Raw genomic sequence first — 26,194 nt, 5'->3', positions numbered from 1 at the left:
AAATAGAATAATCATTAATATGCCAAACTGTCACCGATCTAACTTTGTTGTCTATTTATATGAAAAGGGTGCGAAATTGCCACCATGCCATTCAAGGTCAACAATGCAACTTATTTGAGTACTGTGAATGTATACATGCATGGTTTAGGTTCACAAAAATGGTGGCCAGTGTCTACTCAATAGGGTAATAGGGTGGAGGCTGTAGCCTACCTTTGCAATAAAGATACTAGTAGTTGAATCATGAATAAATAAAATAAAATAAATGCAATAAAAATCATGAATGTTTCTCACCAAATGATTGACATCATTATAGGATACAATAACATTATTGATCATACTGTAAATTTAGACTTTTATATGTACTAGATCAGTTCTGAATCTTCGGATTTCAAATCTTGTAAAAGTTGTATAACCCAACTTTAAAGCCACAAATCTGATCAATGATAAACTTAACATTTCTTTTATGATCCTGACATCCCAGAATAGTTGCTTGAAAATGAAAATCTTCCATTGTTGATAGCCAACAACCTTGTTGTCTCATCACACTGGACCTGTTCCGTTCTGTTCTTTTTAAGGTAAGAATTTTCATGTGATATCAAGCGAATGAGGCAGTATCAAGAACATTTTCTAAACTAGAAGATATTAGAGAATCATTTACAATATGGATGAATTGAAAATACTCAGTAGTACATTCATATTCAGCATTCCAGTTCCTTCGGTAGCTGGAAAGTTTCTTGCATTTAATTTCTCATTATTCATGATCAATCATAAACAACTAAGCTCAAACTAATGGCAATTGGGCACCGTAATAAGATTTAGATGTCGGTGGTTTTCTTATGACACTTTTTTGTACTTTAAAGAAAATTAATATTTGTCTCCAAAAACAGGTTTCCATTGAGATCATCCAATCAAGGCTACCATAAAATTTCATCAATTTCTACAGTTTCAGCACATTTATGATATTATGGTAGTGCTACTTAACTAACATTCATGGTTTCCGTTGTGAAATAGCATCAGCATAGCTTCTTTCTCTCCCCCTCAAAGTTCATGGATCCTTCCAATAACAATGGAGGACAGAAGAGGCTCCTAGCCTTGGCACAACGGCTCAGACTTCACAAGCCCCCACCATTCTCTGAGAACATGTTAGAAAAGATCATGGAAGAAAGCAAAGGCAAGGTTGTTTCCCGAGTCGGTTTCCCGGAACCAGCCACTGCAATTGCTCAAAACCAAGGAGTATTTAGATTCAAGAGAGCTGCTGTTTTGATCTGCATCTTCGAAGGCGACGCAGGGGAACTACGAGTGATCCTCACCAAGCGATCTTCCAAGCTCTCTATGTACTCAGGTAAGCTCAATTTGTCACACAATATAGAAGAAAACTTATGTGATCATGTTGTTTGCTTTTCAAAAAAGAGGAAAATGACTAAACAGGACTTCAAAATCATCAAAAAATGCTTACCACTAGACCAAAAGCTAACATATATTAGTAAAGGGTATATATTTATTTTCTTATAGTTATTCAAAAATATATCTAGCATGAGGGACTATATCAATTGCAGGTGAAGTGGCCTTGCCTGGTGGTAAGGCAGAAGAAGGTGATAAGGATGATGGAGACACTGCAAAAAGAGAGGCAATGGAGGAAGTTGGGTTGGACCCTCAACTTGTTGATGTTGTTACGTTTCTTGAACCATTCTTCTCTAAGGTATGAATTCCCTTTGATCTCTGATGTTCAAAGAAATGACATTCATGAGAGTTCACCCTCAGTTTCTTGTTTTCATTTGTTCAATATTTGGTCAAAGTCTGGGAAGCTTTCAAGACTTGTAAATATTTTATGATGTAAAAGAGTTAAGAATCTTTCAGAAAATGCAGATTGGTTGTTTAATCTATGTTGTATTTTTATTAGTTTTTGTTTCCTTTGCAGTACCTCATAATAGTGGTTCCTGTCATTGGCATACTTCATGACAAAAAAGCATTCAAGCCAGCTCCAAACCCTGCTGAAGTAGAAGCTGTATTTGATGTACCTTTGGAAATGTTTCTCAAGGTCCAATTTAGATTTTATAACAATTAAAGTCTTATAGTTTATATAAATCTAATGATTATCTTACATTGATCAGGATGAAAAGAGGAAGCAAGAAGAGAGGATATGGATGGGAGAGAAGTATGTGATACATTTATTTGAATATGAAATTGAGCACAAGAAATACCTCATATGGGGTTTAACAGCTGGCATGTTGATAAAGGCTGCATCAGTTGTGTATCAACGGCCACCAGCTTTCTTGGAGCACAATCCTATAATGATTCCTAGGGACATAACCAAGGATACTTTAATTCATTGAATTCAACGTTTATTGGATTATTCATTGTGTTAATCATTTGGTGATAGTACAATGTTCATCACAGATACAGCCTACAGATGTTAAGAATCCAAGGTAGGTGATTAGATTCATTGGGAAAGGAAAAGGGTAGTTATATAGCACAGCACTTGGAAGTTCATTCCTCAGTTCTATTATGTCAGATTGTCCTTTTTTCACTTAGAGAGAAGTTCTTGCAAGTGTTGCAGGGCTCAAGAGTAGAAGGTACTTTTGAGTTTTGTCTTTTCATGCATGTTGTTGTTGGTTACAACTTTGATTCAATAGGAGAGTCAGATTCCTAGATCTAGATTCTAGATATATATTTGCCTTTGTAATTTTGTTTGACTTGATGTTTAACTTGCCATAATTTGAAGTTCATTTAATTTTTAAAATGTGTAATTATTTTGAAAATTTTTTTTAATTGTTAACAAAAAAATGTTATGTGCACACCTTCAACAATCGAATCGATTATCATATATTTATGATGCGATAAAAATATTTGATCAATTGGAAAATATGATACATAACAACATCATGTAAAACTTTTTTTGAGTAACCCCAACGTTTGGGATAAGTCCAAAGTTGTCCCTAACGTTTCAATCGTCCTATCAGAATTGACGGCGGGATAAAATTGAGACGATTTTGAAACGTAGAGACTTAAATATGATAAAAATATTGGGGACAAAAATGATATATAGAAATAAATTTTAATTTAATTTATTGAAAGATAAAATTAAATTAAAATTTATTTTTTGTATCGTTTTTGTTCCTAACGTTTCGTCCTATTAAGTCCCTAACGTTTTAAAATCGTCTCAATTTTGTCCTGCCGTCAATTCTGTTAACGGATCCCTAACGACAAGATAACATTGAGTCAATTTTGAATCATTAAGAACTTAAATAGGACGATTGAAACGTTAGGAACAACTTTGAGACTTATAGGTTGGGGACAAAAACATACTTTAGTTAAACTTTTTTCATACAAAATAATTTGTTCTGGTAATTGTATTAAAAAAAGATGAATGCAAATATGGTGGCAGCTAGCACCTAACTGACTAACTGATATTTATAGTTTTAGAGAATGGGGAGAGGAAAAAAGAAAACTCAAAAAGGAAAGTGGAGATTAACTGCATTCGATTTCGTACCAAATATCAAACTAATCTTGTCTTCTGAAGCAATAGAATAAACCACTAAAAATTGATTTCCTGTCTTGCATGCCATCAATAAAAGAACTCTCAAGTTTATACTTTAAGACTCAAAAATACAAAATTTGGAATCTAATAAGAATAACATGGAAAGCAGAAAACATAGGAAGGGGAAAATGGAATCACACAGTGCTGAGGTACGAGGTTCACAGAGACTACAAGCTTTGCTTCATCATTTCCAACCTTCCATAACCAACAACCCCCACAACTTGAATCGCAGCCATTTCACCTCGAAACCGACCAAGAGAGCTGCGGTTCTGATCTGTCTCTTTGAAGGTTCCGATGGGAATCTCAGAGTGATCCTCACTTTGAGGGCTTCTTCTCTCTCACGCCACTCCGGTTTGATCTCTTTCAATTTTCAACCTCAAAGTTGCAAAGTTTGTTTCTTTCTCGCCCTAGCTGAAATGGGTTTGTGTTGGTTGTTGCAGGTGAGGTTGCTCTGCCAGGTGGCAAGAGGGAAGAAGGTGATGCTGATGATGTAGAAACCGCTTTGAGGGAGGCTAAGGAGGAAATTGGATTGGACCCTTCTCTTGTTTCTGTTATCACTCTTCTTGAACCCTTTCATACTAAGGTATGCACTTCTAGAAGTTTAGCTCCATTTCATTTTTCCTCAATTTTGTTTACTTTACAAAGTGATTTTAATTTGCAGTATGGCATTACAGTAATACCTGTGGTGGGAATATTGTCCAACAAGGATGCATTTTCACCGGTTTTAGATTCAGCTGAAGTTGAAGCAATATTTGATGTTCCATTGGAGATGTTCCTCAAGGTTTGTTGTACTAAATTTAATTTCTTGGGTGAAAATTTATTACTATGACATGTCAAAGTCAAATGAACTTAGTTTTTGAGATCATGGTTTGCATGCAGAATGAGAATAGGAGAGCTGAGGAAAGAGAATGGATGGGAGAGAAGCATCTTGTACATTATTTTGATTATGAATTTGAGAATACACAGTATGTGATATGGGCTATAACTGCTGCTATCTTGATCAGGGCAGCTACCATTTTACTTCAGCGGCCGCCGGAGTTTCTAGAGCAGAGGCCTAAAATCTGGGGAGGAATTACTGAAAACGACATGATAATGTTACAGAATAGTTCCAAGTAGTTTTAGTTTTATCATTTTTTACATCTTTTAATTTGTATGATGTTTTTCAGATGAACCTGCCTGCTCTCCTTTTTTTGAGCAATATAAAACAAGTGATTGAAGCAAACTGAATTTGGAGGAAGGTCATGAGGAATTGAGAAACTTCTCACTTATTTGTGAAGCACTGTTTCAGTGATATAGCTTTAATAATGATCATGATCTAAATTCCCCTGCTGACAAAGTGCACATTATTTTGTGTTATTAATGCTTTCTTATGTATATTGTGTTGAATGTTATGGTATTTAACCTAGTTTATGATAAGGGAATTGTGTTGAAAGTTAGCATCCTAGCTTAATACACTTTAAAATTGATACTGCTTAGGGAATCATAAAAGCTAGCATATACAAACATATACTCTCAAACACTGAATTTGCTGTGTCTTGTATAAAATAATAGTCAAACTGAAGAAAACTATGTAACCAAATTCAATAGAATAAGTAGATAACTCGGCAGAAAAGGTTAGAGTGAATACCCCCATATGCTAACAAGCACTAAAGTTCAACTCTTGTCGAGTCCTCTGAAAAGCTTAAAACTTCGCCAATCATATTTCCCTCACTATGGTACATAAACTTAGCAGAATACCTCTAGCAAGTTACAGACACAGATGAATATAAAATTTCCTGTTTACATGGAGTTTCTGAATCTTGCAAATGTTTAGAACAATGAAAAATCCCCAAATAAATAATAAGGGAAAACTTCAGAATAATGTAGTAATATGCTCATCAGATACCATAGCAAATAGACCCTCACCCTCAGCTAAATACCTCATAAAATTTCTCAATGACAAGAACACCCGAGTCTATTGACTCTAATGGATCCTTTCTAAGACGATGTCTCAAGCAGTTAGGGATCACAGTAGCAATATCCTCTGCAATCACCTTGTCTCTTCCCTTCAGAGCAGCCAGAGCTTTTGCAGCTCTATTTGTGACTATGTCTCCTCTCAAACCATCCACATTCAACTCTGCACAAACCTTTGAGATTTTCACCTTGAGGTCTTGGTCTATTTGAACAGACGAAAGCGAACTCCTTGCTGAGGAAATTTGTGTCTGGAGCTTCTCCTGCTCGGCTTTGTAAGAGTCCCGGAACTCCTTTGGGTTTTTGTCGAATCGAGCTCTCTCCTCAACAATCTTCACTCTAAGCTCAGCATCCCTAACAGTCCCCACCTGAGCATGCATTCCAAACCTATCCAGCAGTTGCGGCCGGAGCTCCCCTTCTTCAGGGTTGCCCGAGCCAATTAGGATAAAGCGAGCAGGATGTGAGATTGAGATACCTTCTCTCTCCACCGTGTTCCAACCAGAAGCAGCAGAATCCAACAAGACATCCACCAAGTGATCATCCAGAAGATTAACCTCATCCACATATAGGATTCCCCTATTAGCTTTAGCTAGTAACCCAGGTTCAAAGGCCTTAACACCCTCAGTTAAGGCTTTCTCAATGTCAATTGTTCCACAGACTCTATCTTCTGTAGCTCCCAATGGCAAATCAACCATGTTAATCTTGCTTAAGACAACCTGAAGGCTCTCTCCTTTCAGGACTCGCTCTCGGACTTCAATGCCCATGAACTCTGGATCCTCTGGGTCTGAGTTATAAGGGTCGCCGGCAACAACCATGATTTCAGGAAGCAAATCTACCAATGACCTGACAGTTGTGGATTTACCAGTGCCTCTATCCCCCATGATCATGACACCTCCAATCTTGGGATCAATCACATTAAGGAGAAGGCAAAGCTTCATCTCATCCTGTCCAACTATTGCAGGAAATGGATACACTGGCCTCTGGCTTTCTTTAGCAGCAATCTTCTGAGCCTGGATATGAAAATTTTATAGTTGCCATGAAACAAGTAAATTGATTAGCAACATACTATCAAGTATCAACAAGATGAACAAAACGCTGTGGTGCAAGTAGAATGAGAAGAATGAAAGCAAAATGCTATGGAGTAGGTTTCAAAATTGGTGATGAGAATTACGTTACGTACCTGTTGAACAGAGTTGACTTCAGTGGCAACGCTGGCAACAGAAAATTGAGAGGTTCCCTTGATACGACAGATTCCTATTCCTCCGTACAACTTGCGGCCTGATGTGAGGGACAGAGATTGAAAGGAATGGTTTGATGAAGAAGAAGGGTAAGTTGAAGAAAGGAGCGCAACGGAGAAAGTGCCCAGCGTGGACGACGCCATGCTCGGAGAAGAGTAGTTGCAGTTTCAGCTTCGGTTTCAATTTAAGTTTCAGTTTCAGTTTCGCTTTCTGTTTTGTGCTTATTGAGCAATGATGACAGCTGTCATTCTCCTATTGGCCAGAAAGCTTCGGGGATAAGAAGATGGATTTCATTAGCATTTTCCTCTGTATTTTACCCAACCCAATTATCTCCCTTTTCTTTCTTTCTTTCAACATTAACTCGAGCAATCAATAAAATTTAAGATAAAGTATAATTTTTTATTGTTTTATAATATTTTTAATGTTAATTTTATTTTTAATATTTTTAATTTGTATTAAAATTATTTTAAATATTAAATCTATGTAAAACATTAGAAGAAAAATTAAAAATATTCAAAAGTAGCTTTGACACAAATCAAACATATTAAGAATAAAATGGAATAAATAAAAAATTTTAAAAAATAAAATTGAATCAAATTAAATATTATCGATATTTAAAAAAATTATAAATATTAAGAACAAAAATCATACTCATCCAATTTTAAATATTAAAAACTAAATTCTAAATTTTAAATTTTATAATATAAAAATTTTGTATTGATAAAAAGAATAAACTCCTTAATATTTTTTTTAACTTATTAAGAATGCATTGCATTCGGTTGAGATTTATAAATTTTATAATTTAAAGTTTAAAATAAATTTGATAAATCATGACAATTAAGAAGTTGGTCCACTTTAATTTACAATCATATGCCTAAAATATTGGTTATTTAAAATTAGGGAGTCACTCAGATAAAGACGTTGAAAACGTTTTTTTATAAAGATGTTTTTTAATAATTAAAATTTAATATATATAATCGATTAAATCATGTTATTTTTGTCAAAATTAAACTAGACAAATTGATTTGACTGAAAAATGGGAAATCAAATCTTGAACTGGTCTAAATTAATATTATTTTTTATAAAAAATGACTACAATACCCTATTATAAAAAATGACTAAAATACTTCTATTATATATATTAATTCTGAAAATCTTAAATTTTAGTCTTTTATTTTTCTATCATGGGGTTAAGATTTTAAGAATTTAAATATATATATATATATATATATATATATATATATATATATATATATATAATAAGGTATTGTAGTCATTTTTTTATAAAAAATATAATATTAATTTAGACCAATTCAAGATTTGATTCACTATTTTTTCGGTTAAATTAATTTGTCTAGTCTAATTTTGACAAAAATAACATAATTTAATTGATTATATATATTAAATTTTAATTACTGAAAAATATCTTTTAAAAAAAGACGTTTTAGATATCTTTACCTGAGTGACTCCCTTAAAATTATAATATCACATGATTTTAAAAGATAAATGAAGGGAAAAGTCAAACTACCTCAGTTCAACTAGAACAGACATTTTTTAGCCAACAATACGTAAAAAATAATTAATTAGAGTGTGAAAATCCTCTGAGCACTCATGCGGTTGGATAGCACATCCTCACTAGCTAGCAGAAGTAAGCAACAACTTGCATCATGCTAGTCATTCTCCATTGAAGAACTTGGTCCTTATTTACAAGAGTCCAAGAAACCAAGAAGCCAAATTAACTTCATAAGTTGCATATTGAGGCGTACTTCATGTTAATGAAATAATTTTATTTATGTATTTATTTATTTTAACTCCGCCTATGTTATACTTGCGGTACATAGCCGGTCCCAAGCCCGGATAAAAGAGAAGGGTTGTCTTAAGTCTTCGGCAACCAACATAAAAATATAGCCGAACCCCCATGACATGACATGTATTTATTTATTTTGTCTCTCACTCACGGTTAGAAGACAATAGACTTTTGGTGCTTCGCTAAACGACCAAAACATATAAAAGAATAAAAATCAAAGCCAAACTAACAATACTATGATAATTTCATTGGGCATAGCTGTATAGGTGGTTGATTGGTGATTGAAACTTAACGTACATCAGTAATAATATTAAGGAGAAAAAAAAATAGTCAGAACTTACTTTATTTAGTATTCATTAATTGTTGTAATAATTAATTAATATTAAATAAGACAAGTTAGAGTTGTTTTGACTAATTTCTTTTGTTATAAAACATTTCCGCAATACAAATATTGCTAAATATAATTCTGTCCTTGTACCAAAGATAGAAGGTTCATGTCTACTTAGCTTATATGCAAAACATAGTACATACAGACGGTAGAAAGTAGCTTTCAAAATAAGAATTACACATTTCTAACGATGAAGTTCTTAATTTTGAGCAACAATATATAAATATATATGTGAAAACTCAGGTACAGTCGACTTCATATGAAATTGATAATTGAGAGCCATTAGATGATTTGACTGATTTGACTAAATTTTCATCTAACGGCTCTCGACTATAAACTTCACGTGAAGTCGACTGCACCTGAGTTTTCACCAAATATATAATGGTAAATAATAATTAGACTCTGAAGATCCTCTGAGCACTCATGTGGTTTGATAACACATCCTCACTAGCAGAAGTAAGCAGCAACTTGCATCCTGCGTGACATGTTCCATAAGGTATTCCAACTTTGTCCAAATCAAGACCATTGCTGCAAACATCAAACAACATCACAAGTATCTTGTTCTCATCCAACATCCTCTGACGTAATCTTTTAGCTCTACTTTCAATTATCTCATCATTAAATCTACCACCATTTTTAGAACCAAATACCTTAGGCAGCCATCTTTTACTTTTCTTAGTCTTCACACCAATATTCTCACCATCAAAACTCAATTTCAGTGCTTTGGCAATATCATCTTGAATGTTTCTATAATTGGGCTCGTTTGATACGGTTGTCATGACAACCGCCCCAAACAAGCTTGCATCTTTCTCAACTCTTCTTTTAACTATCTTTTCAAGATTGTCTGGTCCCAATAACACCCCAATGACATTGTTGTTGCCATTTTTTAGCTCCTCCATAATACCATCTAATAGTGCCTTAGTAGATGGACATGCTTCACGAGACAGAGCATTTCTTATACCTGCTCCTGCCGCTGCTGCCAATTCTGCTATCACAATTGCTATTGCTGTTGGCGAATAATTCTTAAGTTTCTCTTTTATGGTTTCTTCACTCTTCATTATTACCAAGTTTTGATATACTAATCTAAAAAATAACAAATTTGAATGGTCAAAGGATTTTATATATAAGATGCTTTATTGAAATATTATGTAGAAGTGGTAGATTTAAACTTTATTTTACTCCAAAACACTAATTTTTAGATACGAAATTATTCCGGATAACTAAAAGGGGGAAAAAAATTCTAATCTAAATATTTAAATTATATCATCAACTTAACACAAAATAACGTTTAAGATATAAAACAGTGTGTGAAGAAATAGTTGAAGTTAAATGCAAAGAAAGAATAATAAAACAAGTGCATGCGTATAATGTAGTGTTAGACAGTAGTATAGTATAATGAGAAACTTTCTCTATAAAAAGAAAGAAAAGCATTGAGCGGCGCCCACCATTTCCAAAGTTGCATGAATATTAACTTTATTTATATATAATATGCTTTAGCTTAATTCAGCAGCTAAATTAAAAATAAAAAATACAAAAATAGAAGTAATTAAGAATTTAAGATGCTCCGTCAACAATGCCATATCCTAAATCAATTTCAATTAATTAAAGCGGCTGCCTCCAATTAATCAACTAGCTGATGATAAACGAATATAATATATATGCAAGTCCAAACCATTATATAGTATACTAATTAAAAAAATGATCAACTTTAATTTACATGATAGGCCCAAAATATTGCTTATTAGCTTTTGATTACCATATATGGTCATTTGTAAAGTGATATTATAGTTTGATTGGTAGATGAAATTAGATGTACGTCAATTCAACTGGAACAAACATATACATAACAATTAGCTGGCGTTTAGAAGAGAAATAGAGAATGAGATTGAGAGATTGAGACAGAAAGACAAAAATAGAAATAAGTCTTAATATTGTGTTTGGTGTAAAATGAGAGATAAAGATTAAGATAAGAATGAAATTCTAATTTAATTTACACAAAAGATAAAATTGGAATTAATTAATTGAAATAAAAGTATTTTAAGTATAAAATATTATTAAAATTTCAATCTCCATCTCCAAAAATTTCAGTCTCCTATATTTCTATTTAGTTTTTTTACACTATTCATTCTTTCCCCTTAATTTTTTCATTCAACTAAACAAAAAAATAATTATTTTATTTCCATTTTTTTTCCCTCCCATTTTTTTTCTTCCCATTTTAACTTCAAACAAACACACCCTTAGTCTGCCTCAAAACAAACTCTACCTTAGAGCGTGAAAATCCTCTGAGCACTCATGTGGTTGGATAGCACATCCTCACTAGCAGAAGTAAGCAACAACTTGCATCCTGTGTGATATATTCCATAAGGTATTCCTACTTTCTCCAAATCAACACCATTGCTGCAAACATCACGCAATATCACAAGAATCTTCTCCTCTGCCAACATCCTCGGACGTAATCTTCTTGCTCTACTTTCAATCTCATCATTATTCAACTTATTATTTCTTGAACCAAATACCTTAGGAAGCCATCTTATGCCTTTTTTAGCCACACCGGTACCGCTATTCTCACCATCAAATCTCAATCCCAGGGATCTTGCAATTTCGTCTTGAATCTTTCCATAATTGGGCTTGTTTGATACAGTTGTCGCGACAACTGCGTCAAACAACCCTTCATTTTCCACCCTTCTTGCAACTTTTTCTACAAGATTCGCATTTAGACGCAAATCGGGTCCCAACACCCCAATGGTGTCGTTGTGGCCATATCTTAGCTCCTCCATGATGTCATCTAACAGTGCAGTAGTAGATGGACATGCTTCACGAGATAGTGCATTTTTTATAGCTGCTCCTGCCATTGCTGTCAATTCTCCTATCAGCAATGCTATTGCTGTTGGAGAATAATTCTCCAGTTTCTCTTTCATCTTTTCTTTACCATCCATTATTACCAACAACTTTTGGTATATACTGATAAAAAATAACAAATTCAAATTGTCAAGGCGGATTTTATATCATGCTCTTTTGAAAATGCTAAAAAAATATAGTAACTGAAAGTGTTTGGTAATGAAGTATATCTCCAGTATCGCATGAGATGCATAAACTTTAAGATTGAACATAAATAAATATGCTGACAAACATGATTGTTAAAGTATTAAAGTGTGTTAATCAATAGTTACCTTGTAACTGGCCTGGATCAAGAGACCTTCTCTATAACAATAAAGAAAAAACGTTGAGCCACACCCACCATTACCAAGCTTGCATGAATGTTATATATATCCAATATACTTTAGCCTAATCCAGCAGCTAAATTGAAAAAAATATAAAAATAGGAGTTAGGTTTGTGCCGCTGCCTAGGTTGCTCCGTCAACAATGCCATATCCTAAATCAATTAATTAAAGCGGCATCCAAATCATTATATAGTATATTTGTCCTAAATGAATAATAAAGATCGCGGCGGCATTTTACACTTGCAGAGTTTCTGTTGCAACCGTTTGTGAGTTACCGTAATGCTAAGGGGAAAAAATAAAAATAAAAAGTCAGAAGTTGCCTTATTTAATATTCATTAATTATTACGATAATTAATGAATATTAGATAAGATAAGTTATGATTGTTTTTTGTTGATTTTTTTTGTTATCAAACATTTTCAGTGAATTATTCCTATACCAAATTTGTACTTAGATTATAATTTTTATACGTTTTAAATATACACTTATTTATCTCCATAACTACCTAATAATTTCTCCATACACAAATAAAGAAGATGGAATGTGATTTTAAGGAAGGGTGTGTCAAGCACTAGAGCAAATTAATTTACTTCCACCTCAGTTGTACATCTCCGAAGAGTGTAATATGATTTGTTAAAATAACAGTACTTATTAGATGATGAAGATCTTCTGAGCCCTCATCTGGTTGGATAACACATGTTCAGTGGCAGAAGTAAGCAATGGAAGTAAATTAATATTTGTGTGGATGTGTGTATGTTCTAATAAGTAATAACATGTTTAGTTAATCCATATTGGTATTTAGAGTCAATTAATATTTAAATGCTTTCTCTACTTTATACATACAGCTACTTATGTGGATGGTGAAGGAATGGTTGTTGTTAAAGGATGAGTTATAGAGCTAGTCAAGTGGAGAATCGGTACATGTGTGTGTGTTTTTTGCTCAGATTTATTGTATTTTGGTTCTTATTGTTTATATGCAATTACATTACATTATTACATTTATAACAGATTTCATGTGTCCAGAACTGAAACCAATATTGGCTAGGGGGAAAAAACGTGCATATCCTCTCGAAAAGCAGGCAAAGCAGGTTGAGGCAGAGTGACCAAAACCTTGAAACCCTCCTTCTTAGTGGCAGTTGAATAAGGCAAGAAAAAGCAAGGGTGAACACTTCCAAGGAGGTTCCTGCCAAGTGGCAAAACAGTAACTGGGCCTCCGGATCCAAAGTCCACAGACGAGTGGCCCAAATGTCTCCAATCGGTGAACCCAGTAACCCTGTTCCCTGCCGTGATCCCATCCCCATAATGCACTGCCTGAAAATCGATGAATGACCGAACATACTCATCACTCACGTTGCTCTTGCTCTTCTTGATTAGCTCCGCTGTTTCCCAAATGGGCCTCTCTATTAAATCCTTCACACTCACCTCAACATACATTGGAACGCAACCGTTTCCCCAATACCCATCTGGCAGTGCTGGCTTTACCACTCTTCGTATGTTAACCGAGTATGCCAACTTAACCTTCTCATTGTCCTTCATTTCCGACGCCCTAACCCTGTTTAAGAACACAAATTATAAGGCTATAATTGTAATTAGGTGAAAACTGCAGTGAAATAAATTGATAGTTGACAGCTGAAGATTTAATCAAATTAGTCAAATAATCAAATTAGTCAACTCCCTGAGTTTCCACCTTGTAATTAACATCGGTAATCGATGAATTGAAGGGTGAATACTACTTACTTGGACCTCCAAACGTAAGCAGCAAGAACCTCAAAAGTGGTGAATTTGAGACCGGATTGTTCAAACAATGATCTCCTGAACGCTTCCAAGGACTCCTCCTGAACGTGGAAGCACTCCCTCACAACATCACCGGCGTCCGCTTGGTACGGCAAAACCCCCTTCTCCAAACTCAGAAACTCTCCTACCAACGCTGACTCCACCCGGGGCGGGTTCCTCGCTCCCAACAATACCTCACGGTTCCAAACCGGTTCAACCGATATCCGACTCGACCCGCGAGCCAACTCGGCCACCGCACTGAAGAACAAGCTCCCGCCCATACCGTCGTTAAGCGCGTGGTGCATGGCAGCACCCAGCGTGAACCCACCGCACCCAAACACCGTTATTTGGAGCATGCAGGGGTGCTCCATCCCCTCATCGGGTCCCGGGTCGGGTACTAACTGCTCAACGAAGCTGAAATCCGGGTCGTCGAGGTAGTTTACCGATTCGAGGGAGATGTCTGCGGCGGTGGCGCGAATGAGGGGAACTCCCTGACCGGCAGCGCACCAGTTCTCGAGGCGGTTGTCATGTAGACGGTAGCGAAGCGTGCCGGCGAGTGGGTAGTAGTGAAGAAGAGCTTGGGAGAGGGAGGAGGAGATGAGGGAGTAGGGGTCGGGTTGGGAGGAAATGTAGAGGCGGAGGTAGCGGAAAGTGAGGCGGAGGTTGGGGTCGTTGTCGAGGGGGGAGAGAGGGAGGGCGTGGTTTTGGGAGAAGGGAGTGCGAGAAGGGAAGATGAGAGTGCGTTGGGAGATTTTGATGGTGTTTGAAGCAGCTTCTTCCATGCTTGACGGTTAATCTGAGCTGTAGCTGCTCAAGCTTTATGGGCTTGTTTGGGTGAGCTTTTAAGAAAAGATCTTTTTTCGAGTTATTTTTTTTTAAAAGATCTTATAAAGAAGTAAAAGTAATTTTATGTTTGGATATCTCATGTAAAAAGGTCTTTTTATCTATCAATTATATTTGGGTATAACAATATAAAAGTATTTTTTTGTTTATTTATTATATGAAAAACATCTTTTTTTTAAGAAAAAAAGATCTTTTAAAAAAAGATATAAATTACAGCTTCTCAAAAAAGATTTTTTTTATTTTACTAATGCTTTTATTTTTACTACTAGAAATTTGACAAATACGTTAAAAAATAAAAAAAAAGATCTTTTTTCATTGAAAAAAATCTTTTTTTAACAAAATAATGGCGCCCAAACATGCACTATGTATCCTTCAAACTTGAACTCAAGCTGTTGCTTTCTCCCACCTAACCTAACTAACATTAACATGCTTCGTTCCATGCATTACATGCCATCCAAACACAAAACACGTGGACCTCCCTGCATCTCATCATCTCCACCGACCCCCCAAAAATCATAAATAACAAAATGAATTTAAGTATTCAATTATTCAAATAAACCAATTTAAAAAGAAAACAATCCTCAAAAGGTCAAGTATAAGGAACAAATATACTGTCGTAGTTCCAGATATAATTCTTTAGTATTTTTTTATAGTTCGTAAATTTTACTTATAGAATTCAAACAAAAAAAAATTATTCTATTTTTACTTTTAGACAAATTAACTATAACTTTTGTAGGCATTAAAGAAATTATTCTAATGTTTTTAGAAAATATTGAAGTATTATTTAAGGCTATATTTATAGCTTGAGTGATGTTATATGAATTATTATTAATTTTTATTATTATTGATTATAAAAAATGAAAATATATGAGAGCACGTGAATGGAGAACAAAATTCCTTTGACCATGATTGAGAATTTGAGATAGCAACAAGCAGAGCAAATTAAATGAGAACAGGGGAAGTTAGTTATTCCAGTAATAAAAATTCTGTTAATTCAATTTAATTGGTTATTCTGTTTTTGTTTTGTTCTCTGTTTGTCAATAGAATCTGTAGGTCTATCATAAAAAATTCTTATAATTTTTTTATTTCAATAATTTTGATTTGGAAGATTATCAATTCAATTTTCAGTAACTTATGTCAATTCAAAATAATGGATTATATTGTTTCCATTTCATTTTCAAAACATCTGGTCTGGTTCAGAAAAAGAGAAAAAATGATTCTGAGATCTACAGAGATTAGATTTAGGTCTTAAAAAGAAAGTAATTTGGACGAAAAAAATGGATCGGATAAATCATTTTAGATCAATTCATCAAGAAATAACAAGTTATTTCTATAGTCTTAGAAGACAATTAGACCAAAAATTGAGTACAAGTAGAATGTACTCAATCTGCCTAATAATTGCATTATTCATCATAAAATATATCTCAATTAATAGGTAATATTGCTTAATAATATTATAAAATATGAATAATTCATAAAGAATTTTGAGAATATAAGATTTAAAATAAAATTTTGAATTGATACCTTATTCTCATATATTTTGGATAATTTCAAGTATAAATTAGTTTATTTTAAACGATGAAATATTTGGATAAAACATCTTTCACGAAGATAAAAATGAAAAAAATAATGTGAAGATTCAAAATTCAAATAAAAAAAAAAGATTTAAGTCCAAATTCAAAAGATTTAGTGTGATAAAATTTCAAATGGTAAGATTTGAAGAATATTTAATTTGGAAAATATGATATAAGCGCAATTTAGAGAGCAATGATAGGATTTTTATTGATACTTTTAATTAAAGAAGTAACATTAGTTAGCCAAAATTACAGAATTCTTTTTCTCTATTATTGATAGAGAACCGTACGTGTACATTCATACAATAACAACTCATATGAAAATTACTAAGTAGTACTACATATAAGCATAGATTTTCTATCGATCAAGCGTAATCCGACACTAACAAGCCCCTTCATTATTCCGAAAGTAAAAAAAAAAAAAAAGAAAGAAAGGAGCATAACAACACTATTTGTGATCCTCATGACGTGTCTTCTTAGACACTAACTATGGTATCAGTGATCAATGATGCCGTGGATCAGGCCCGCCAGGACTAAGACGATTAGTCTTACGTGAGTTTCTCTCAATGAAGAGTGAAGACAACCATGGGAGCACACCGTCATGTTCCTCACCTGAACCAGAATCTTTGGCTGAAACTGCATTATTAACTGAAGTAGCAATAAGTGGACGAGACTCAGAATACAAAATAAATGAGAGAAATACTAACGTAATAAGAATCACACATAACCTCAGTTTTGCCATTATAGTTAATTTATATTTATATATATGTAGTGTGTGTAACACGCTTATCCTGGAGTATATGTTGTGTTTGTAAATTGAATTCGAAATTGCCTGATATATATAGGCTTTAGCTAAGGTTGGTTTCTAGTGTCCCTTGTCCATGCGCATGCATATAGTGTCATTACATATTTGCATTGCTGCCATGTCAATATTATTTTCCCTTTGATAAAAAGTTATATCTAGTTCGGATCTTATACTTTGTACTATTAATTTTTTATTATAGGCATTACATTTGTCATTAACTCCTTATAATAAAGTTCAGGTGTTTCATAGGAATCAAGTAACCATTTAATACAAAAGTCAACTTTAAGTTAATTGGTTCAGCTTATCTACGTTGTGGATAGATAATCCATTAATTTTGTTTCTTATTACTAGTTTGTGTTTTTGTCTGCCCAGTTATATACCAAACAGCGAACTTCTTGAGGTGTACATTCCATTAAGATCTTGAATCAATGGGTTATTAAATTGTCTGGTAATCCAATTAAAATTTTGTTATATGATCTTCATTCATCAAGCTAATGGTTCTTACATATACCTCATTGTTCAGTAGCCTAATCCGAAAAGAAAATGACCACACACTTCCTTAAGTAATGGACTCCACGTTGATATGCGTGCTTCTCTTATGCTTTTCGAATGCGATGACTTTAATTTGTACGCACGTATGTAATGCAAAATCATCATATAAAGCTTTAATACTTTTGTGGAAATGGACGAAGCTGCTTTTGAGTTGTATTATTATCGTCTACTATATATAAAAATTAAAGTCAATAGAGAAGAGGAACTTATATGGTGATGATGATATATAATTTACTTTTTCACTTATTTCCATCACCACCACTTATATAGCGTACGCTATTGCTATTGGGTATAATGCTTGTGCGACTTTTCTTGATTTAAAAAATGGGAGTACTCAAATAAATAAAGACCTTAAAATATCTTTTTTTTTTAAATATTTTTTAATAATTAAAATTTAACACATATAATCAATTAAATCGTGTTATTTTTGTTAAAATTAAGCTAGATAAATTTATTTGAGAAAAAAAAAATAGTAAATCAAATCTTGAACTGGTTTAAATTAATATTATTTTTTTTTATAAAAAATGACTACAATATCTTTATTATAAGAAATGACTAAAATACTCCTATTATATATATATATATATATATATAAATTAATTCTGAAAATTCTAAATCCAAATCCTATGACAACAGAAAAATAAAGGACTAGAATCTAGAATTGAGGATTCTCAAAATTAATATATATATATATATATATATATATAATAGGAGTATTTTAGTCATTTTCTATAATAAGGGTATTGTAGTCATTTTCTATAAAAAATAATATTAATTTAGATTAGATCAAGATCTGATTCACCATTTTTTCGGTCAAATCAATTTGTCTAGCCTAATTTTGACAAAAATAATACGATTTAATCGATTATATGTGTTAAATTTTAGTTATTAAAAAACATCTTTAAAAAAAGACGTTTTAGACGTCTTTATCTGAGTCATGAGTGATATTGAATAAGAAAAAGTCTTAGAGACCATTACTTTATTAAAATCTAAGTCAGTATTTAATCATCAAGAAAAGAATGTGTAATCTCACATGGTGCAGAATTTACAACCACAAACTAACCGGCAAGTGCACCGAGTCGTACCAAGAAATACCTCAAGTGAGTGAGGGTCGATCCCACGAGGATTGATGGATCAAGCAACAATGGTTGATTAAATTACTCAGTTAGACAAGCAGAAGATGGTTTTGAGAGTTCAAAGAGCATTAAACAGTAAATTCAGAATATCAGAAGACAGGCAAGTAAATAAGTTGGGAATAAAATATGGAGAAAGCAGTTAAGGCTTCAGAGTTATCTATTTTTCGGATTGACTTTTCTTATTAATTTATTTTAATCATGCAAGATTTAATTCTTGGCAAACTATATATGACTAAACCCTAATTCCTTAGACCTTTTTAGTCTCCTCTAAAATTCATCAACCGCCAATTCCTTGGTCAATTAATTTCAATTAGAGGGTGAAGTTCAATTCTAGTTTATATGTCACAGAAATCCTAATTACCCAAATATAAGAGGATTATATGTCACGTATCCCGTTAAATACAGACAATTAGAAATTTAGGAGAATATGTTTTCAAGCTGTTGTTCAAGTAAAGAGCTTTTTCAAGTTATACAAGAACTCAATTAGAAAGAGGGTCATACTTCCGTTCCACCCAATTTCATAAAATAGAGAACGAAAATAATTCTTGAATTATAAATCAGTACATCAATTAAAATAGAAAAAGCAATAGAATCAATCCATATAATAGACAGAACTCCTAACTTTAACAGTGGAGGTTTACTTGCTCATGATTCAGAGAGAAAAACTAGGATTCAGGTAAACTGTAATTTACAGAATGAGATGGAATCACCAGAAGAGAAGTTTCTTTTCTCTTTTATATCTAATCCTAATTAATTTAAATTATAATTTTTAAAACTAAATAATATATTTTCCTATTTTAAAAATAAAAATTAAAGTTTAAATCAGAATTAATTAAATAATCCGCGCCTTATAACGTGAGACCACTTTGCTTCACTAGGATTCGGTGGCAAGGCCTTGGGCCTTACTTGGTTACACCTTCCTTCCTTGTGCCTTACTTGGATTAAATAACAAGGCCTGTGCCTTACTTGATGCACTCCTTCTTTGCTGTGCCTTACTTGCATCCTCCCGAGAGTACAAGCTTCCATGGCGCCTAATTTGGTTTCCTTTGCGCTTAACTCGCCATGAGTCGTCATATCTTGCACCTAACTTGAAAATTCTCAAGTTAGGCGCAGCCCTTGCAGAGTTGATGAAAGAGAAGTATGGACTATTATATATCGTTGGAAAACTTTAGAAGTTAGCTTTTTAACGCCACTAGAATCAAGTCTATTGAACCTCTGTAACTCGAATTATTCAGGTTTGAGTGCAGAGAGGTCAGGGTTGACAGTATCATTCGCCATCTTTTCTTTTTCTGTGGAAACTCTATCAAATTCAGCCAAATGGTACCTAAAATAAACAGAATTGTATACGAATCAAAGTAGCATCCATAGTGGCTAAAAGATAATTAATTCTTAATTAAACTTAACAAATTAAATGCAAATTCACTAGGAAAAGATAAGAAAGATGCTCACGCATCACAATACCAAACTTGAATTGTTGCTTGTCCTCAAGCAACCAAAACTAATATAGGCTTAGGATGTGAATTTGCATGAGAGGGAGAATTTAATTAAGCTCCTATCTCTTCTTAAAGTTGTTTATACACTACAATCCTGAATAGTTTTGGCATCTCTCTACTTTGAATCTGAAGAATGTCACTGTCATTCGGAATTAGAATTCGAATAATATTATGAATTCTCAACTCTTTTATACTTCAGTTTAATCCTTGAACACAGCAAATTTCTTTTAATTTTCTTTTCTTTGGTGCTTTGCACATTGAGTCTAGCCGTGACTTTAAATGTTTTGTCTCAAAGAATACTTGACACAAAAACACCACAAGCACTTAACTGGGGAACTCTCTTTAAGTTCTAATTTTTTTTCAGTTACTCCTATATATTGGTGCTCAAAGCCTTTGGCATACTCTGTTAAATGCATTTGATTTCGACTCTTAGTGCTCTGTCTCAAGGATTACTTGACACATTCACACCACAAGTATATGATTAGGGAAACAACTCTTTGAGCTTTTAATCATGTCTGACCTCCCTAGTCATTGATGCTCAGAGTCTTGGACCTTGCCTTTATTTTTCTTTTGCTGTTTCTTTTGCTTCAAGGATTAAACTTTCACTAACTTCAGAGAATTCATAATAGTTCTCTAAATTCCTGTTCCTTATACATCAACATCCTTTGATTCAAATTCAGATAGGCACTGTTCATGTCATGCATTCAAAATCACAAAAAACATCACCACATTTAAGTAAATAAGACTAATCTTAAATATAAACTCAATTTCTCTTGCAATACATCACTTCTTTTTCTTTTGAATTCAAGTTCAGTGAGCAATACATGAGAAAAATTTTTTTTAACTAAAAGCAAATGATAGAATGAAACTAAATCTAAGAACTGAAAGTACTAAAGATCATGCAGGCAATCAAAGCAATAGAAAATAGAAGACAACAAAATAAGAACGGAAGAGAAATAGAATGAAAAGAACTCAACCACCTCAGTTATGCTGGTGGCCATCTCATTCCTCCATGAAGAACATTCATCTCCCTTTGGTGCTATTAAAATAAACAGAAAAGGCCAAAAGTGAAGCGACAACAACAAACTTAAAAGTTTGCTTGTCCTCAAGTAAAGAAAATCTGAAAATAGAGTGTCAAAAATTCTCTTAATTGCTCCTATTCCTATTCTAATCATTCTACATGACCAAAATACATGTAAAACAAGAAAAAATCTTTAAAAAATTAGATAAAGTAATTTAAAACCAAAACTAAAATAATTATAATACTAAAATCAAAATAACTATAAAATTAAAACCAAAGCAACTGCAAAACCAAGAATACTAGTAGTTTGGTTGTCTCCCAACAAACGCTTCTTTAATGTCACTAGCTTGACACTTGATTGTTGAATTTTCTTCCTCTTCTTCCAATTGGTTATTAAAAGAAATGACTCCAATGGGGGGGGGAGAGGTGAAGATTAGTCTCCTCTGATATAAAGTCCTCCTAACAAGCTTTCTTTTATTGTGATTAGCTTGATTCACCTTGCTTGTTGGGGTAGAGGTTGGATTATTTTTTGCTGACATTTTTTTCTTCATAGATATTTTCTTCTCTTTCTTGGTCACAATCCCCTTTTCAGTGCTTTTCTTAGTCGCCTTCACTTCTTTGATTTCAAAATTTGGGTGTTGCGTGATGGTTAGGGTGTACCCTTCATAAAAAAATTCTTGAATTGGTGGTTCAATAAACTCACACTCTATGCCACTCTCTGCTTCATTGGAGTGTAAATTCTCAAAATTGTTTTCACCCCTTACAACTTCCTTTATTTGTGCATCTTCCTTCTTTGTTGGTGCATCTTCATCCTTTGTTTTTGTATCTTCCTCTTCTTCCATGTGTGAGGGTGGAAGGTTCTCTATAATTCACTGGAGTATGAACTCCTTTGATTGATTTCCTCGCTTTCTTCCATAGGATCTTGCATTATATCTCTTGGGAAGGAATTTGTTTGTTCCTCTTCTTGGGGCTTGATAATCAACTGCACATATTTCTCTACATTTTTGACACTCGTCCTTATATCATGTATGAATTCTTTCATGAGAAGCTCAATAGATGATGGTTCTTGATATGAATAAGAAGGAGATGATGGTTCCTGATAAGAGTAAAAAGAGGATGGTTCTTGGTATGAATAGGAAGATGGTAGCTCTTGATATAGATAGAGAGGTGGTGGTTCTTAGTATGAATAGAGAGATGGTGGCTCTTGGTATGAATATGGAGATGGTGGTTCTTGATGGATAGGATATGGGACATTGAAATCTTTTTGCTCTTGACCTTGCTAACCAAAATCCGGGTAGTTCCTCCATCCACAATAATATAAATCACTCCTTGGGTGTGAGTAGTAATTCATGTGATCTCTCTCCATTATTTTTTTTAGCACAAAACACCAAAAAGAATTAAACACACCATGTGGTAAATAGGAAAGCAAAGAAGAAATAACAGAATTTTTTTTGAAAAAGAAATAAAATAAAAAATAATAAAAATAAAAGAAAAATTCAAAAATAAATGAAAAGAGGTAGACTAATAATTTAAAAATTAAACAAAGAAAAATACTAGTATTTTAAAAAAATATTTTTAAAATAAAAATTACTACAGGACACCAAACTTAATTTCAAAAATTAAGAAAAAATAATTGATACAAAATTCGAAAATTAAACTAAAAAAGTAATTAAAACTAATAAAATAAAAAAATAAAAAATTAATGCAAGAAACAAAACGAAAGTACGATGAAACAAAATAAAAAGGACCACGGAAAAAAAAGCAAGTTAAACTAAAGAATTTAAGAAACTAATAAAAGAAAATGAAAATTAAAAGGAAACTAAAAAACGAAAAGGAAGAAAGAGAAAAAAAATAAAGGAAAAGAATGAAAAATAAAAATAGCTAATACTTAAAAAAACAACTGACTAAAGAAAAAAATTATCTAATCTAAGCAATCAAACAACGAGTAGTTGTCAATCACAGTCAATTCTCGGCAACGGCGCCAAAAACTTGGTGCGAAATTTACAACCACAAACTAACCGGCAAGCGCACCGGGTCGTACCAAGTAATACTTCAGGTGAGTGATGGTCGATTCCACGAGGCATGATGGATCAAGCAACAATGGTTGATTAAATTACTTAGTTAGACAAGCAGAAGATGGTTTTAAGAGTTCAAAGAGCATTAAACAGTAAATTCAGAATATCAGAAGACATGCAAGTAAATAAGTTGGGAATAAAATATGGAGAAAGCAGTTAAGGCTTTAACGTTGTCTATTTTCCAGATTGACTTTTCTTATTAATTTATTTTAATCATGCAAGATTTAATTCTTGACAAACTATATATGACTAAACCCTAATTCCTTAGACCTTTTTAGTCTCCTCTAAAATTCATCAACTGCCAATTCCTTGGTCAATCAATTCCAATTAGAGGGTGAAGTTCAATTCTAATTTATATGCCACAGAAATCCTAATTACCCAAATATAAGAGGATTATATGTCACGTATTCCGTTGAATACAGACAATTAGAAATTTAGTATAATATATTTTCAAGCTGTTGTTCAAGTAAAGAGCTTTTCCAAGTTATACAAGAACTCAATTAGAAAGAGGGTCATACTTCCGTTCTACCCAATTTTATAAAATAGAAAACGAAAACAATTCTTGAATTATAAATCAATACATGAATTAAAATAGAAAAAGCAATAGAATCAATCCATACAATAGACAGAGCTCCTAACCTTAACAGTGGAGGTTTAGTTGCTCATGATTCAGAGAGAACAACTAGAATTCAGGTAAACTGTAATTTACAGAATGAGATGGAATCACCAAAAGAGAAGTTTCTTTTCTCTTTTATATATAATCCTAATTAATTTAAATTATAATTTTTAAAACTAAATAATATCTTTTCCTATTTTAAAAATAAAAATTAAAGTTTAAATCAGAATTAATTAAATAATCTGTGCCTTGTAACGTAGGGACCACTTGTCTTCACTAGGATTCAGTGGCAAGGCCTTGCGCCTTACTTGGTTACACCTTCCTTCCTTGCGCCTTACTTGGATTAAATAACAAGGCCTGCGCCTTACTTGATGCACGCCTTCTTTGCTGTGCCTTACTTACATCCTCCCAAGAGTACAAGCTTCCATGGCGCCTAATTTGGTTTCCTTTGCGCCTAACTCGCCATGAGTCGTCATATCTTGCGCCTAACTTGAAAATTCTCAAGTTTGGTGCAGCTCTTGCAGAGTTTATAGAAGAGAAGTATGAACTATTATATATCGTTGGAAAGCTTTGGAAGTTACCTTTTCAACACCACTAAAATCAAGTTCATTGAGCCTCTGTAGCTCAAGTTATTCAGGTTTGAGTACAGAGAGGTCAGGGTTGACAGCATCATTCGCCTTGTTCTCTTTTTTTGCGGAAGCTCCATCAAATCCAGCCAAATGCTACCTAAAATAAACAGAATTGCATACGACTCAAAGTAGCATCCATAGTGGCTAAAAGATAATTAATTCTTAATTAAACTTAACAAATTAAATGCAAATTCACTAGGAAAAGATAGAAAAGATGCTCACGCATCACCACACTATTAAATATAGTTTTATATCATTAAAATACTAATGATGGCTAATTAATAATTACACATTATAAAATAGGTGTTTGCTACGATACGATGATAAATTCAAACGTACCGATACGTTTAAAATATGGACAAATAATAACAAGCCACGTGGAATTTATTTTCCACATCAATATTTAATTTTTGTTTTTTAAATATATATTATATCACCACTTTTACTAATACACTCATTTAATTAAATAAAAATAAAAAATATTTTTTATTTAATTTTATAAAAAATCTTAAATATTCTTCTTTTATTTGATTAGACAAAAATATCCTTTTAAATTAACGAGATTTTAAAATTCAATTAATCATAATTTTATAGTTTCAAATAATTTAAACAACAAAATAAAAACATATTAAAAAAACAAAAACTCAAAATTTCTTCATTTTCTCTAATTATCCGTGCCCCTCTAAACAAAACATATCAAAGAAACAAAAAATCGATCGTTCTTCATTTTCTTCAATTACCCCTCTGAAGCAAAGTTGTGAAAGTCCCAAACCAAAATCTTAAGTTTTTTGTCGCCGCCGTCCCAAATCAAGTGGAGGGTTGGGTTCCTCCGGAGGCACGCTAACGCTTCGTTTCTTCCTTCTGGGGTTGATGGAAGTGCCGTCGCTGAAATTGGAGAAAAAAATTAGTCTAAACTTTTGTCCGCATTACTTCCTTTCGTTATTGCAGCCACTGCAGTTGCCGCTCTTGTTCAACCTTCCACTTTTACTTGGTGTGGTTCTCATCGAACTTTTTTCTTTCAGACTTTTGTGAAAAAGAAAAAAAAAAAAGTCATGATAGGATTTCACTGCTTAATGAGTATATTATCATTTTTTGTTTTTTTGATATGTTTTATTTAGAGGGACACGAATGATTAAAGAAATTGGAGAAGACGAATAAATTTTGATTTTTTGTTTTTTTAATATGTTTTTGTTTTGTTGTTTAAATTGTTTGAAACTATAAAATTAGGATTAATTGAATTCTAAAATTTCGTTAATTTAAAAGAATATTTTTGTCTAATCAAATAAAAGAAGAATGTTTAAGACTTTTATAAAATTAATTAAAAAATATTTTTTATTTTTATTTAATTAAAGAGATGTATTAGTAAAAGTGGTGATATAATATATATTTAAAAAAACAAAAATTAAATGTTGATGTGGAAAATAAATTTTACGTAAGTTGTTATTATTTATCCATATTTTAAACGTATCGGTACGTATGAATTTATCATTGTACCTTAGCAAACACCTATAAAATATATTAAACTTTTAGGATTACT

At 32.9% G+C, this 26,194-nt stretch overlaps 6 protein-coding genes across 8 annotated transcripts; 2 read left to right on the top strand and 4 right to left on the bottom strand.

The window, feature by feature from the left end:
• Nucleotides 1-350: 350 nt before the first annotated feature.
• On the top strand, nt 351-2,396 carry LOC130957889 (nudix hydrolase 15, mitochondrial-like). Its single transcript, XM_057884729.1, has 5 exons — nt 351-575; nt 1,012-1,342; nt 1,557-1,699; nt 1,919-2,038; nt 2,112-2,396. The coding sequence occupies exons 2-5, from the start codon at nt 1,048-1,050 to the stop codon at nt 2,331-2,333; spliced, it is 780 nt and encodes a 259-aa protein (XP_057740712.1). The 5' UTR covers nt 351-575; nt 1,012-1,047; the 3' UTR covers nt 2,334-2,396.
• Nucleotides 2,397-2,508: 112 nt separating this feature from the next.
• Nucleotides 2,509-4,899, top strand: LOC130957890 (nudix hydrolase 15, mitochondrial). Of its 3 annotated transcripts, none has more exons than XM_057884732.1 (5): nt 2,509-2,573; nt 3,648-3,889; nt 3,979-4,121; nt 4,200-4,319; nt 4,418-4,899. In XM_057884732.1, the coding sequence occupies exons 2-5, from the start codon at nt 3,667-3,669 to the stop codon at nt 4,652-4,654; spliced, it is 723 nt and encodes a 240-aa protein (XP_057740715.1). In that variant the 5' UTR covers nt 2,509-2,573; nt 3,648-3,666; the 3' UTR covers nt 4,655-4,899. The 3 variants fall into 3 exon arrangements, with proteins under 3 accessions (XP_057740715.1, XP_057740714.1, XP_057740713.1); XM_057884731.1 differs by lacking the exon at nt 2,509-2,573 and having other exon boundaries at nt 3,545-3,889; nt 4,418-4,632; nt 4,705-4,898; XM_057884730.1 differs by lacking the exon at nt 2,509-2,573 and having other exon boundaries at nt 3,545-3,889.
• A 196-nt stretch (nt 4,900-5,095) lies between these two features.
• LOC130957887 (magnesium-chelatase subunit ChlI, chloroplastic-like) lies at nt 5,096-6,909 on the bottom strand. The gene is made up of 2 exons (XM_057884723.1): nt 6,669-6,909; nt 5,096-6,498 (listed from the first exon to the last, which is right to left on the bottom strand). The coding sequence occupies exons 1-2, from the start codon at nt 6,867-6,869 to the stop codon at nt 5,446-5,448; spliced, it is 1,254 nt and encodes a 417-aa protein (XP_057740706.1). The 5' UTR covers nt 6,870-6,909; the 3' UTR covers nt 5,096-5,445.
• Nucleotides 6,910-9,027: 2,118 nt separating this feature from the next.
• Nucleotides 9,028-10,119, bottom strand: LOC130958089 (disease resistance protein SUMM2-like). Its single transcript, XM_057884983.1, has one exon. The coding sequence runs from the start codon at nt 9,977-9,979 to the stop codon at nt 9,317-9,319; it is 663 nt and encodes a 220-aa protein (XP_057740966.1). The 5' UTR covers nt 9,980-10,119; the 3' UTR covers nt 9,028-9,316.
• An 884-nt stretch (nt 10,120-11,003) lies between these two features.
• On the bottom strand, nt 11,004-12,390 carry LOC130958053 (uncharacterized). Its single transcript, XM_057884941.1, has 2 exons — nt 12,092-12,390; nt 11,004-11,882 (listed from the first exon to the last, which is right to left on the bottom strand). Exon 2 carries the CDS (start codon nt 11,855-11,857, stop codon nt 11,186-11,188), a length of 672 nt encoding a protein of 223 aa, XP_057740924.1. The 5' UTR covers nt 11,858-11,882; nt 12,092-12,390; the 3' UTR covers nt 11,004-11,185.
• Nucleotides 12,391-13,070: 680 nt separating this feature from the next.
• LOC130954154 (spermidine coumaroyl-CoA acyltransferase) lies at nt 13,071-14,732 on the bottom strand. Its single transcript, XM_057880888.1, has 2 exons — nt 13,878-14,732; nt 13,071-13,692 (listed from the first exon to the last, which is right to left on the bottom strand). Exons 1-2 carry the CDS (start codon nt 14,693-14,695, stop codon nt 13,182-13,184), a joined length of 1,329 nt encoding a protein of 442 aa, XP_057736871.1. The 5' UTR covers nt 14,696-14,732; the 3' UTR covers nt 13,071-13,181.
• Between the last annotated feature and the right edge of the window lie 11,462 nt (nt 14,733-26,194).

Source organism: Arachis stenosperma, chromosome 10 (assembly GCF_014773155.1).
Source record: "Arachis stenosperma cultivar V10309 chromosome 10, arast.V10309.gnm1.PFL2, whole genome shotgun sequence".
Lineage (NCBI taxonomy): Eukaryota > Viridiplantae > Streptophyta > Magnoliopsida > Fabales > Fabaceae > Arachis > Arachis stenosperma.
Note: the sequence above shows the minus strand (reverse complement) of the source record. Positions and strands in the feature narration are given on the sequence as shown.

Excerpts from the sequence above, each read along its gene's own strand:
- LOC130957889 (XM_057884729.1), top strand. The coding sequence starts at position 1,048 with ATGGATCCTTCCAATAACAATGGAGGACAGAAGAGGCTCCTAGCCTTG. Across the intron at positions 1,343-1,556 it reads CAAGCTCTCTATGTACTCAG|GTGAAGTGGCCTTGCCTGGT; the intron begins GTAAGCTCAATT and ends TATCAATTGCAG. Across the intron at positions 1,700-1,918 it reads TTGAACCATTCTTCTCTAAG|TACCTCATAATAGTGGTTCC; the intron begins GTATGAATTCCC and ends TTTCCTTTGCAG.
- LOC130957890 (XM_057884730.1), top strand. The coding sequence starts at position 3,637 with ATGGAAAGCAGAAAACATAGGAAGGGGAAAATGGAATCACACAGTGCT. Across the intron at positions 4,122-4,199 it reads TTGAACCCTTTCATACTAAG|TATGGCATTACAGTAATACC; the intron begins GTATGCACTTCT and ends TTTAATTTGCAG. Across the intron at positions 4,320-4,417 it reads CATTGGAGATGTTCCTCAAG|AATGAGAATAGGAGAGCTGA; the intron begins GTTTGTTGTACT and ends GTTTGCATGCAG.
- LOC130957887 (XM_057884723.1), bottom strand. The coding sequence starts at position 6,869 with ATGGCGTCGTCCACGCTGGGCACTTTCTCCGTTGCGCTCCTTTCTTCA. Across the intron at positions 6,499-6,668 it reads AAGTCAACTCTGTTCAACAG|GCTCAGAAGATTGCTGCTAA; the intron begins GTACGTAACGTA and ends TTTCATATCCAG.
- LOC130958089 (XM_057884983.1), bottom strand. The coding sequence starts at position 9,979 with ATGAAGAGTGAAGAAACCATAAAAGAGAAACTTAAGAATTATTCGCCA.
- LOC130958053 (XM_057884941.1), bottom strand. The coding sequence starts at position 11,857 with ATGGATGGTAAAGAAAAGATGAAAGAGAAACTGGAGAATTATTCTCCA.
- LOC130954154 (XM_057880888.1), bottom strand. The coding sequence starts at position 14,695 with ATGGAAGAAGCTGCTTCAAACACCATCAAAATCTCCCAACGCACTCTC. Across the intron at positions 13,693-13,877 it reads GCTTACGTTTGGAGGTCCAA|GGTTAGGGCGTCGGAAATGA; the intron begins GTAAGTAGTATT and ends GTTCTTAAACAG.